We start from the raw sequence: 13,927 nt of genomic DNA, 5'->3' as shown, positions 1-13,927 counted from the left end.
TTGTGATTGATGATTCATTTTGATGTATAATTATATATACTTGTGGTATCAATGAGGATACATTGGTTAGGCACTTAGGATGTTGATTTAGCATGTTTTTAGCTTGTTTAAAGTCACTTTGAATAGGTCTTTTGGCTGGTAAATGAATTACTTAGAGTCCAAGTAAGCTTGAATTGGTAAACTTGTTGTTTAAGGTTCATTTTGGGTCCACATGGCCTGAGACACGGGTGTGTGACTCAGTTGTGTGAGACACACGGCCTAGCGACCCGATCATGTGTCATCTGATGAGTTCTTTAGCGTGCAAGTCAATGAGTTACACGGCTTGACACACGAGTGTGTAGGGCAACTCAGAGAGTTACACAGGTAAGGACACGGACTGGGGTACGGCCGTGTCCCTAGTTCACTCTTTTGCCATAACATTCACTCTTTTTTTTTTGTTTTTATCTTAATATCATAATCATATGATTTTCTATTAAAACTACCTAATTGATTATAAAACACAGCAAAAGGGGAAAATATTTGAGGGAGGGAGGGAGGGAGGGAGAGAGAAATTGGGTGTGGTATGATCGGAATACAAGATTTAGCCAAGATTGAAACATAAAATTTGAAATAATTAGAATTAATAACAAAATAATGTGAAGTCACCAAGATTTTTCTTAGTGCAAGTAATTGCTACATGACTTGTGGCAATATTGCTAACAACAAATTGGTTTGGAGTGTCGGTAATTTTTTAATTATAATTGTATTATAAATAAGTAGCAAAATATGGGATAAATGTTTGGAAAAATTGAAACCATAAAAGCTAAACCTATGTGATTTCATCAAATTATATTGTAATTTTAAACATGGTATAAAATTATCACATGTTGATACGAATGGATATTGATGTATAACTCACACTTTTAAGTCGATTACTTCTTAATTTTTCTGTTTTTGAGCCATAATATTTGACAAAAAATCAACTTTTAAATAAATAGTTATAGAGTAAATATAGATTACTTCTTAATTTTTCGGTTTTCTTTTTAAATAAGGTAATTTAATGTTAATAATAATATGCCTAAATTCTTCTTCAAGTGAGTAGAATTTGGTTAGGTATGAGGAAAAAAATCTGAGTCTGTATTATACGAGGATCACCAACTCTAAACCCCAACTCCTTAACCTTGAATCCTAATGAGCAAAACAATTCCTCCCTTTATTCCAAAAAGAATAATCATAACAGTACCTGCCAGCTTTGGAAATTAACCTTTTCATCATTGCATTACAAAAACAAACAAACTTCATATCCAATTCTAATTTTACAGACATACACGTGAAACAGTGACCATAAGAATGAACCATGCACTGCCCATTTCAATCATCAAACACTCGGTTTTCAAATCTAACAGTCGTAAAACTCACCTATATTTATGGAGTATCCAATTCCTGAGAAAGAAAATTCAAGACCGTGTACCACTGTTTATATGATCAGGAAGTGGAATTGCTTCTGTGAAAACAAACCGTTTGGTGGCATGGAACAGTTTAGCCAGCTGCACAACTGCGGTTTGAGAGGCACTTGTCCTTGGTGAAACAGCATCCGGAAGTGCTGGCATACATTCGGGATGGAACTCCTCCTTGTTGTAGGTTTGCACAAACAATGTCAATACTGCCCGACAAAAGATAAATCTGCAAATTGGATACAAACTAAGTTTTAACTGCAAATTGTCAAATAGTCTTGGTTACAAGTCCTACTTGCCAACGCATGAGCAAAGAAATTCTAGATAGAGGGCAACAGTCATAATTCTCTCATCAAATATGTACATTTATGTTACTTGGATTCTAGTTTCAAACATAGTTGTATACTACTGACTGAGTGGTGACACATTGTGGCACTTTCTCCAATCTACTGTGGTGGGGTTGGAAGGAAAAGGGAAGAATAAATCCAGATTTGGGGACACCATTTAAGTTCAGCATAAACCAGTGTAAAAAAGCACTAGACTAGATGTCAAAATGGTTAGACCCCGATTTCTAGTTCAACCGGTTGAATTGTCCAACTAATTTAAATGAGTTTTTAGATATTTTAAAAAATTTAATGTTAAATAAACATTAAATGATTAATAGAAATGTACATTTGACTTGATGATGTTGGATTTACTATAAAACTAAAAGGTTTAAAATTTCAAATATCATCAATGTAAATAATAATAATAATAATAATAATAATAAAACTGGTTTTCCCGATTAAATTGGTTTTCTACAGGCTTAGTCAATGAAAGGTCTCATCCAGTGTACAAGACCAATTAAATTGCCCACTCCAAGTCCAACCACTTTCAATTGGCTGATCTAGTTCAGTTTCAACACTAGAAAGAACCAAGCTCAAGTGTTGCAAAAACATTAAAAAGTGAGACTCGTTAACCACCACGTTAAAGAGAGACTGAATAACTTTAATGCAGATGTTTGGCCAAATTTCATAAAAATCAACAAACATTTTTACCACATGCTTCCCTAAACATTTCAACCCTCACAATAGAACACAAAATTACCTAAGAAGAAACCGTCGTAGGAATGGATCTCCAAGAATCTGCGCCCAGACAGGATCAACGTTATCTGATGTTGCCAATTTCAAGCCCCAGTCATTTAACGATGAAGAAAGCAGGCTTTCAGCATGTTTATATGTGTCCTGGAATTTTTCTAGCAGTTAATATACCAAACAAATAAAACGAAAAAGTAGTGGATTTCTTCCTTACCATTTCAATATCAGAGCCTGAAATACCAAGCAACAGACAAAAAGCCTGCAATGGAGCTGTTAGGAAAATTGTGAATAGGCTACCAACTGAGTGACGAGAAGCATCACTACTGCCAATTGGAAAAGAACAGTTAGGGGACAGAAGCAATGCAGCTCGCTCTCCTTTCTCAGCTCCACTAATAGCCTGCAGACATTTTAACACAAAACAATTATAAATTATGCACAATAAAAAGTATCAACAATAAACGAGACATAGTTTGACACACTTGCCTTAAACACCTCGCTGGCATCACTTTCAATTATTACAAAAAGTGGTCTTCTTGTGAATGGAATTAAGTCGCTAGGGTAAATACAGTTCAATCCTAGAAATGAGTTATTAGATGTCAGGACAAAAATTCATAATTCTAGAAGATATGGGCGTAATAATGTTAAGACTATGAATAAAGAAATACCAAATTATTAAAGGACTGACGTAATTCTCAAATGGAAAATGAGTAAGACCCAGTACAAACATAAATATTAAAAATCTGAAAAATAAAGACCAGCCATTTAGGAAGCTCCTTAAGCATTTAGATTATGCCAGGAAGAAAGTTTCAACATACAAACAAAATGCTTGGCATGATTCTTGGTTGCAAAGCATTAGAAAAAGCAGAGATGTTGCATATTACTTTTTCACATGATGAGACATGTTTGATAATAAAAAACCGTGAGAAAGTGAATCCTAAAATTAACTAGTACTAAAACCTACCATCATTACAACAAAAAAACAATGTAAAGAATCATTGAACAAGATCCCAACAAGGCTATCAACTGACTGGCATTTGTATGAATTATGACTTTACAAAATGACATGTCCAATAGACCTTAAGTTCATAATGGAGAATAGTTTTGTGAGGAGATAGATTATATATGAAATCTCTTCAATTCATCCCATAAGTATAGATTAAGCCATCAAATAAGCTAAACAATGAACAAAATAGCAGATTAAATGTACGAGATTGATAATTGCTTAGAACTTTGTGAATACCTCCACTCCCGCGATTACCAAACTGCAAGCAACCAGTATGGTAACTGATGCAATCTCCTTTCTTTTGACTTGCCGAAGGGTTTGGGCTATTGCTTGGTGAACTCATAGATGAAGTGGAGGTTCCATCTGAGTGAATTGTATGAGATTGAAAGTCCCTTGTAATATTTTCTGCTGTGTTGATACCGGTCCCAGAACCTGAGAGAGACAATGTATGTCCAGTTGTTCCTGAAGTAATTTATTATAAAAGGCATGAGCAGCTGCAATTATGATAATGAACGGGGAGAAACATGGCAAGCATGAGCCAAAACTGACCACCTGAAGCTGACAAATATACCAAGAGAACACCATCAGGAGGGAGCTCCTCACAGATGGTTGCCAGAACCTGCTCACAGAAGGTACAACAACATAAAACATACTACAGAGCAAGAAAGGGAGCAAGAAAGGTAGCACGTATAAAACCCCAATTTTATTAGTAAACCCCACAGTCATTGTTGACGTTGGCAGATGAGTTCCATAAAAAAGCTACACCATTTGTGTCAAAGTATATGTGTTTTACTATATCCCTTGACATGCAAGAAAAGTCATGTACTCATGTACAAAGTATCCAGTAATTCCTAATTCCCTGAAGGGTAAGAAAACATCTCATTAATGGACAGAGAAATGATAATTTGTCAAGGTAATAATCTCCTTTATCTTCACATAAATTTACAATTAATACTTCCTTAGATATGTTATTGAGATAAAACACAATTGATGCTCACCAGCAGCTTAGAAGTACTGAATTTTCTTTTGCATCCCTATACTTCCTCTGTATTAATACAGAATGCAAGAGCCTAAGTTGGTCTTATTATGAACTTGGCTTCGCTTAAAAATTGAAATGAGTTTATGTTATCCTAATCCAATCAATCACTCAATACCTTTACTCTCCTTTCATTTAAAAGGTACACCCATTGGAAAGCTTGACTGCAACACTCCAACTCTTCTCTCCCTCTCCCATATTTCTCTTGCCAAAAATACTTATTTCATTAAACTTTATTCTTTCCCGGCCCCAAAAAAATTTTAATCTATTCCCATCTTATTGTAATAATTACACCTCAAAACACAACCTTTAGGATTCGTTGGCTACTAAAAGCAGCATTATGGAAGCCAACAGCAACCTAATCGGCCCCAAAACTACCACCTGAAGAAAATATCTATTCACAGGTTTTAAACTTACCGCAATAAAATGTGTTAGAGATGGACGATATAATACGGCTTTTCTTGGGTTTGGTGGCAAAGTAGGATCAGCAATATCTTGGGAGTGGTTAATGGGACTAGATCCTAATGCTCCATTCTGACCACTTTTACCACCAGCTGACAGGTAGAAAGAACCACTGGGCTCCCATTCCAAGCACTGAAGCATCCTAAAGGTGTCAAGAGTGAGCTCCGAAAATTTGACCTGATCAAGAATAAACAGGAGAAAAAGATAGATTACAAACTATTTTTAATTCATTATGACAAAAGCAGAAAAATGAATTCAACATTTTTAATTTGACCTGATTGAGAGTAAACAGTAGAAAGAGATAGATTACAAGCTATTTTTAATTCATTAAATACAGATGTGGCAAAATGAATTCAACATTTAAAGTTATATATACATATATCTGCATACATGCATATAGCAGACGCTATACCATTTATCAGGAAGACAGGAAAAACAAAACCTTCCCTAACCTCGTTATGGTGGTAGCTGCTCAGCACAGCATCCCGCAATCTCAAATTCTTTCTTGCAACTGGTGCAGCAACATGAGGTAGAACATCTGGGTGAGGGTCCAGTACAAGACTATACCTTAAAGGCCTGATATTCATAAAAGCGGTGTCAGCTTTCAAAAATCTTACTATCTCCTGAACCACCAGCTTCCATTCTTTAAAGTCAGTGTCCTGGAGAGAAACTGGGTTACAATCATTAATCTGGACACAAGTAATCACTGTCATTCAAAAAAAACCAAATCTGAATATTAAAAGGAGATTTGGAGGTTCCTAAAAGACCATCTAACATCTGAATCAAACCATCACCAAATGACAGGAACCATGGAAATTTTAAAACATTGGATTACAGTTGCTTCCACAACCAAAGATTACTATATTCTCTGTGAAACTTTGGATTAATTTTAAGAGGGAAAAAAACAGATGTAACATATCTTGTTTATTCCATGATATACTACTAATGATGTTGATTACCTCTTTCTTCCATAACTCAAAAGTCAACCTCCCCCCCCCCAAAAAAAAAAAAAACAAAGCCCCGAAAAAAGTGAAAAGAAGCATATAAATAACTTCATCTTCACAAGATGCAGTCTTATTTAAGGCACATCTATATTTCATTAGCTGTAGAAAAGAAGCATGCATGGTTACGTCATAAAGACCTGGAAAGTCCTCTTGCATTCATCAACCAACATCTTCAGCTGATTAACTAATTGATGCACCATTTCTCTCCGGTTTAGAACCAAACACACCATCAAAAACCTAGCTAGAAACCTCAATTGTTTATTTGCAAGATTGAAATCCTGAAATGATCCCTCTCTGAAATACTCCCTAGTCAAAATCGCCTCGTAGAAGATATATGCCTCAGACAAGTAACTCGCTTCACTTGTTCGCATATATTGTCCATAATAAAGCTGACCAATTCGTGATGCAATCTCACCAATCTCCCATCTCTTTAGCCCTGCTTCAACTAGCTTCTGCCGATTTTCCTGCTGAAACTTCCACAACTGAGTGTAGACTTTGAATACCTTGTAAAAGTATGTATCGTACCTATGAAGTAGAAACCAAATATGCCAAGTTCATTAATAAATTGTCTTTCAATTAATGTTCCACAAATTATAGTTCCATTTACACAATAAAAGAACCACACTATTTCAATTAACTAAAGTTCTCTTCGATTATCTGTTTGAAGACTCATCGTCTACAATTCTCTGTTTCCTTCCCAAAAAATTCCTAACAGGCAAAAGCAAGTGGTAAAAGTAAAATCATAATTAATTAAAAAGGACTGACAAAAATGCAATATCAATTCAAAATAATTATTCAAGATTTACTAAAAATATATATTTTGTTATCAGAAAAAAGTTAGAACTTCAAATTTAGTTGTTTGAATCATAATTCAGTTTCGCATCCAAATGCATTATTGCTTTCTGTTTCAGGAAAGAGAAACGAAAAGGCAAAATTAACCACCAAATCTAACCTCCAAAAATAAAGGAAAACGAAAATAAGTTTGCATAATCCAATAGTTTGGTTTGACATCCTAAATAAACCATTCTCGAAAATAGATTATATATTTTTTTTTCTCTCCAGTTAAATTATTTACCTTTAAAATTGCAGAAAAATCAAAGAAATTAAAAACTACAAATCCTAATTCCCAAACGACGATAAAAGTAAAGAAAAGTTTCACAAATATATATATATATATTATACCTGTTGCGCTCATAGTAAGGCAAGTCTCTGATCTTCGAAAATTTCTTATCAGCTTTATCAACTAAAGTCCAATACCTCTCGCTCACCGGAATATTGCTACTACTGGTATTGTTGTTCATCTGCTGCTGCGACATTTCGTTCTCTTATTTTTCTTTGGACTTACGAATGCGCTCCGTCGGCTTTCTCACAAGGCCGCTACCCCAACTCTCTCCAACCGAATTGGAGGTCTTATTTACTCCGATGACATAATCGTAGAGGGTTACCTGGGAATTCGAGTGAAATTAAGAGGGGCGAATCTAGAATTTGATCAAAAGAATAGAGGAGAGGTTTTTGGTTTTTGTTTTTTCCTTCAATATTTGGTGATCGCACATCGCAGTGACTGTCTGACTGAGGTTTTGTGAATTTATCAATTTCACATTTTCTTTTAGTAGAAAAAGAATTTTGGTAAACCTCACGGCGACTCTAAAAGGCCATTTTACCAAAAAAAACTTTTTTTTCAAAATTATCAAAATGGGCCCATTATTTAATTATTTATCAGAATGATTCATTTTTCGAGAAATTGCGTACGCGTCAGCGCGATGTCAGAGTATGCCTCAGGAAATAGGACGCGATTTGTTGCCATGTCAGCAACTCGCGCTGACGTGGCCGCGATTTCCTGACGCCACGTAGCGCGTTCTGGGGGACGGGATTTTACCGTTTTTCCCATGTTAGGTTTTTTCGGCTTAGGGTTCAGGCTTTTTAGGTTTTTTAGATCCGGGAAGAAATAATTTTGAGTTGACGTTTCTAATCAAATAGTATAAAATCACTTCTAGCAAGATGCTATTAGAGAATAATTTGTGAAATTGCACCCTCGTGGACGCGCTTTTGCTACAGTAGGTCATGGATGAAATAATTTTTTTGACGTTTTTGAGCAAATAGTATAAAATCGCTTCTAGCAGAATGCTATTTGAGAATAATTTGTAAAATCACACCCTCGTGGACGCGCTTTTACTACAGTAGATCATGGATAAAATAAATTTTTTTTTTACGTTTTTGAGCAAATAGTATAAAATCGCTTCTAGCAGGATGCTATTTGAGAAAAATTTGTGAAAATCGCACCCTCGTGGACACGCTTTTGCTACAGTAGCATGTTTCGGCGGATGCTATAAATTAGGTAGAAAATGTTTTCAAATGCATAAGTCACAGTAGAAACAATTTAGAGAGGCTAAGAAGGTTTGAGTTTCAAATATGAGTGAACGTATTAGTGCTGTTATTTACTACGATGGTGAGGTTTGCCACACCGAGAATGGTGTTGTTTTTTTTTGTCGGAGAATACGGTGCGACTGGTTTTTAACCAGAACATAGATTTGACAGAACTTCGTAAAAGAATTAGGCGTAAAATTTTCGGAACGACGCCAATGAAAGTTCTGTCTATCACGTATCGATTTTGTTCTTCTGTTGATCAGGTGACATATGACTCGTTCGACATAAAAGGTGCTTGTAGCTTAGAGGCAATGGTGCAGACTCATCTTGCTAGTGGAGCACCTTATATTGAGTTATATGTACAATTTACATCGCCAATTGATGTACTTACGACTGGTGTTCGAGATGTATAAACGACCCATGGCCGACACTCGGTTAGCGGGTTACAAAATACGGAACAGTCCATGTTCGGTAGCGTTGTCGAGTGCACATCCCCCGCAAGATACTGTCTGTGGATGGGACATGTACGTTGGTGGCTCGACTTTGATGCTGGAAATACGTACTGGGGAACGGCATCAAGTTCTAATGGGTGACAATCGACATCCAATTGGAGACATTATCAAATGCCTAGAAGAAGGGATGACGTACTCCCTACGACGTCAACCAGTGAGGGGACCTCGTACGCTGCAGATGATTGTGGGTTAGAAGATGACTCCGATGTGGATCCACCTCGAGAGCCCGGGCCAGATGGTGCAAAAGTTGGCTTATTTTCTGAACCGGAGCCTATTCCAACAAAACCTGAAGATGCTGGAAGGAGTTCAGATGAAGAAGAAAATCCACGATTCAGAGCATACTCACCTCCAGCCCACATACATAATGTCGATCTGTCTGCAGATGATGCATTAGAGTTTCCAGATCTACCACACTGGTTGCTTGATCGTACAAGTTCGGAGGTAGATTCCGGTGAATTTGAAGTTGGTAATCAGTTTACCAACAAGGATAGTTTTATTGGTGCTTTGAAACAACATAGCATCAAAACGGCGTTAACTACCATGTCGTTAAATCCAAATTTGATAAGTTTGAGGCAAAGTGTGCGGTCCAAGACGGCACATGTTCATGAAAAATCTACACCTCGTTAAGGAAAAGGACAAGGTTGTGGGAGATTAAAAAGTACAAAGGTCCATATACATGTGCTGCAGGTATACTATTGACGGTTTCTGAACAATACTTTTATTATGCAATGTTGCATTATTTAATGTACTCGGTTTATAGGTGTTTCACAAGATCATCCCAAGATGGATTCAACTATGTTAGCTAGCTTGATACTGCCCACGGTAAAAGTAGATCCCAGGACTTCAGTGCCGGTGTTAATTGCCAATATTCGTAGCCAAATGGGGTACACGCCCTCTTACCGCAAGGCTTGGATAGCTAAGCAAAAGGCGTTGGAGAAGATGCATAGGGGGTGGGACGCCTCATATAATGAAATATGGCAGTGGTGTCAGGTGCTAGAGAGATACGTCCCAAGTGCCATCACAGACCTTGAAACGGAACATGCGTACTACAACGGCCGATTGCTACGTGGATGCCAAGTGTTCAAACGCCTGTTTTGGACCTTTAAGCAATGCCGAGACGCATTTCCATACTGCAAGCCATTGGTACAAATTGACGGTACCTTTATGTTCGGGAGGTATACTCATCAGCTATTGCTTGCAGTGGCACAGAATGGCGGTGGGATAATTCTTCCAATTGCATTTGCAATAACACCGGGGGAGTCGTCTGATGACTGGGATTTCTTTCTCTCTAGGTTAAGGAGGCATGTGTGCCCACAATACTTTTATTATGCAATGTTGCATTATTTAATGTACTCGGTTTATAGGTGTTTCACAAGATCATCCCAAGATGGATTCAACTATGTTAGCTAGCTTGATACTGCCCACGGTAAAAGTAGATCCCAGGACTTCAGTGCCGGTGTTAATTGCCAATATTCGTAGCCAAATGGGGTACACGCCCTCTTACCGCAAGGCTTGGATAGCTAAGCAAAAGGCATTGGAGAAGATGCATAGGGGGTGGGATGCCTCATATAATGAAATATGGCAGTGGTGTCAGGTGCTAGAAAGATACGTCCCAGGTGCCATCACAGACCTTGAAACGGAACATGCGTACTACAACGGCCGATTGCTACGTGGATGCCAAGTGTTCAAACGCCTGTTTTGGACCTTTAAGCAATACCGAGACGCATTTCCATACTGCAAGCCATTGGTACAAATTGACAGTACCTTTATGTTCAGGAGGTATACTCATCAGCTATTGCTTGCAGTGGCACAGAATGACGGTGGGATAATTCTTCCAATTGCATTTGCAATAACACCGGGGGAGTCGTCTGATGACTGGGATTTCTTTCTCTCTAGGTTAAGGAGGCATGTGTGCCCCCAACCTGATATCTGTGTTATTTCAGATCGGGGAGCCGGTATACTAGCTGCATTTGATCGATAGGGAAGCTTATGGCAGCGCACACACCATAGATATTGCCTAAGACACGTTGCTTCGAATTACTACAGGCAATATCCATCTAAGAGCGAACGACGACAAGTGACCAACATGGGTATTTAGTCTATATCTGTGTTATTTCGTTTGTCAATTTGAATTAGTTTTATTGGTAGAAGTGGTATAAATTATTCGCTATGATCTTATATTGGCAGAGTATGAAATAAATAAAGATTATTTTCACGAGATGTTGGCAATTTTACGTTCAATTAACGCAGAAGGGGCGGACTACCTTTGTAACATACGTTTCGAACAGTGGGCACAAGCATACGACGGCGGCCTACGATATGGCCATATGACGTCGAATCTGGATGAATGCATAAATTTTGTTCTTAAAGGAACGTGCAATCTACCGATAACATCGGTTGTGCGAGAGACATATTTTCGTTTGGCGGCGCTATTTCCAAAGTGAGCAGCAAGTTATGCAAGCCAGATGCAGGGAGGCCATGTATGGTGCAGTAAGGTAGTTCAAGAAATTAACAAGGCCAAGGCGAGGGCAAACACCATGTACACAGTGTGTCACGATCGAGACAATTTATGGTTTCACGTGGCAGAGTTTGACAGATCGCACCAAGGTGTTGTTGGGGGGCAATATCGTGTACACTTGCGAAATAGGACTTGTGACTGTGGGATGTTTGATGCACTTCGTTATCCATGCGCTCATGTTATTGCAGCTTGTCAGAATCTCCGTCTGGATCCAGTAAGTTATGTGGACGAAGTGTACAAATTAGAAAACATGTACAACGTCTAGAGACATGTTTTCCTACCAGTCCCAGAGGAACGTAAGTGGTCGCCCGTATCTCTTGCTCCTTTTAAGCTGTTACCGGATAGAGAATTACATTGCAAACCAAATGGTCGACCTTGCTCAACTAGAATACGTAACAATATGGATATCCGAGAAACAGCCAGTCAAACGAAGTTGTGCGGATGGTGTAAGAATCTAGGCCATACAAGTCGATCATGCCCTAATCGTAATAGTTGAATGTAATTGTAAAAAAAATTAAGTTTGTGAAATTATTAATTGATAAATTGTATTAATGGTTAGTAAAAATTTCAATTTATATAAAATTATTATTTGTTAGTACTAGTGAAAACATTTTTCCAAATCTAATATTATGTGAATGTAAAATTATTATCCGATAAATTGTATTATTATCCGATAAATTGTATTAATTGTTAGTAAAATTATCAAATTATATAAAATTATTAATTGTTAGTACCAGGAAAAAACATTTTTCCAAATCTAACATTATGTGAATGTTAAGGGTTAGGGTTTTTAAGGGTTTAGGGTTAGGGTTAGGGTTTTTAATTTAATTAGGTTAGGGTTTTCAAGTTAATTAGTTTAGGGTTTAATTAGGTTAGAGTTTTTAATTTAATTAGGTTAGGGTTTTCAATTTAATTAGGTTAGGGTTTTCTTTTCAATTTAATTAGGTTAGGGTTTAGAGTTTAATTAGGTTAGGGTTTTTAATTTAATTAGGTTAGAGTTTTCAATTTAATTAGGTTAGGGTTTTCTTTTCAATTTAATTAGGTTAGTACAATTCTCAAATAATATCAAAATATTCAAAATATTCAAAAATTTCTATTTTATTACATCAAATAAACTTCTATTTTATTATATCAAATAATATCACAATAACTCAAAAAAATTTCTATTTTTATTACATCAAATAAACTTCTATTTTATTACATCAAATAAACTTCAAAATAATCAAAATATTTGTACAAATAATTTTAAATACGGCAATCAATGTCTATGTTCGGGGAACTCAGTGCCATATGGCGGTCGTCGACGGTTACGCGCTGGATTCCTCCTTTCTCTAGCTTCCGGCGGCGGTTGTTGTTCCTCCGGCGGGGATTCTGGTTCTTCCGGTACGACATCTGGTTGTCGGACTTGGGACGATGATCCACCTTCAAAGAATAGTGTATGTAGAGGTGTTTGCATCATGAAGGGCGACGGTGTTTGAAACCCATACGTTGCTGGGGATTGGTAAAAAGGAGAGCTCCTCGATGGCCCCTCTTGCGATCTCTCGTGCGCCGTTGGCCTATACATGGGCGGTCCACTTGGCATAACAGGAAATGGAGCTAAACTGGACATTTGGCTCCAACCTACCATAGGACTCGGAAAAAGATACATATAAGGGTTAGGATACATATAAGGGCTAGGGAACGCACCTGGCATCATCTGAAAAGGCAGTTGAGTGGGTGTCATCGGTTGAACTGCTGCGTTGGGTGACTGTGTCGGTGCTCTCGTTGGGTCTGGTGATTGCATGGCCGTTGATGATGAGCAAGGTGAATGTTTAGGCCTCGTTGAGGGGCTACCTTCGTCGTCTTGTCGTCTTGGATTTAGAGGCTCGCGCCTTTCCCTTTCAACACGTATTTGCCGCTGCCTCTCATCTAGCGTCAGTAAATACGGCTTGCCATGGATCCTAAACCATGGCATGTATTCTGGAACGCAAGCTAACTCCGGAACGATGATTGGTTCCCAAGTAGGTATATATTCATGCCGATTTTCCCACATTTCCATGTACTCGGACCTGTATCTAGTCCAATCCATATTCAATAGCCGAAGGTTGATTTTGTGGTGATCGTCAAACACCTCAGGGTCCACGGGAATCGGTTGTCTACATCTAAACTATCGTAGCACTCTGTCTGTCTGGTGCGGCTCCACGGTTGCGTAGTTGATCAACACGACTTTCACGTACCAAGCGTTCGGATTTTGTAAAAACTCTTCCGGGATTACTGCCCAAATTGCCGGATCCTCGTTTGGTGTCCATTGAAACTATATGAACATGATAGAAATATTATTTATATACATAATACTAAATACTAAATACTAAATATCAATCGACTAGCGAATGTATGGAAATATCTATTTGCAATAATACTTACTTGTGCTTCCGACCGTTGGTCCAATAGAAGCCGTATATCTTCAGGAGATGACAGTAATCCAGCATGACTTGCCGGATGGTTCCACCTAATTAAATAAATTTTTAGCATACTTTTAA

General features: G+C 37.6%; 1 protein-coding gene across 3 annotated transcripts; it reads right to left on the bottom strand.

Moving 5' to 3' along the window:
* Positions 1-1,171: 1,171 nt before the first annotated feature.
* Positions 1,172-7,617, bottom strand: LOC107937741 (protein SCAI). Of its 3 annotated transcripts, none has more exons than XM_016870711.2 (10): positions 7,197-7,617; positions 6,152-6,539; positions 5,463-5,669; positions 4,966-5,187; positions 4,065-4,131; positions 3,750-3,974; positions 2,993-3,084; positions 2,724-2,906; positions 2,520-2,656; positions 1,172-1,662 (listed from the first exon to the last, which is right to left on the bottom strand). In XM_016870711.2, exons 1-10 carry the CDS (start codon positions 7,328-7,330, stop codon positions 1,437-1,439), a joined length of 1,881 nt encoding a protein of 626 aa, XP_016726200.2. In that variant the 5' UTR covers positions 7,331-7,617; the 3' UTR covers positions 1,172-1,436. The 3 variants fall into 3 exon arrangements, with proteins under 3 accessions (XP_016726200.2, XP_016726193.2, XP_040965096.1); XM_016870704.2 differs by having other exon boundaries at positions 4,062-4,131; positions 7,197-7,613; XM_041109162.1 differs by having other exon boundaries at positions 3,750-3,944; positions 4,062-4,131; positions 7,197-7,613.
* Positions 7,618-13,927: the final 6,310 nt, after the last annotated feature.

Source organism: Gossypium hirsutum, chromosome D13 (assembly GCF_007990345.1).
Source record: "Gossypium hirsutum isolate 1008001.06 chromosome D13, Gossypium_hirsutum_v2.1, whole genome shotgun sequence".
Lineage (NCBI taxonomy): Eukaryota > Viridiplantae > Streptophyta > Magnoliopsida > Malvales > Malvaceae > Gossypium > Gossypium hirsutum.
This window is presented reverse-complemented; position numbering and strand designations above follow the sequence as displayed.

Bases quoted from the DNA above. Each gene is read 5' to 3' on its own strand.
- LOC107937741 (XM_016870704.2), bottom strand. From the start codon at position 7,330: ATGTCGCAGCAGCAGATGAACAACAATACCAGTAGTAGCAATATTCCG. The intron at 6,540-7,196 runs GTATAATATATA...TCTACTTCATAG, and splicing joins CCTTACTATGAGCGCAACAG to GTACGATACATACTTTTACA. The intron at 2,657-2,723 runs GTAAGGAAGAAA...GAAAAATTCCAG, and splicing joins CAGGCTCTGATATTGAAATG to GACACATATAAACATGCTGA.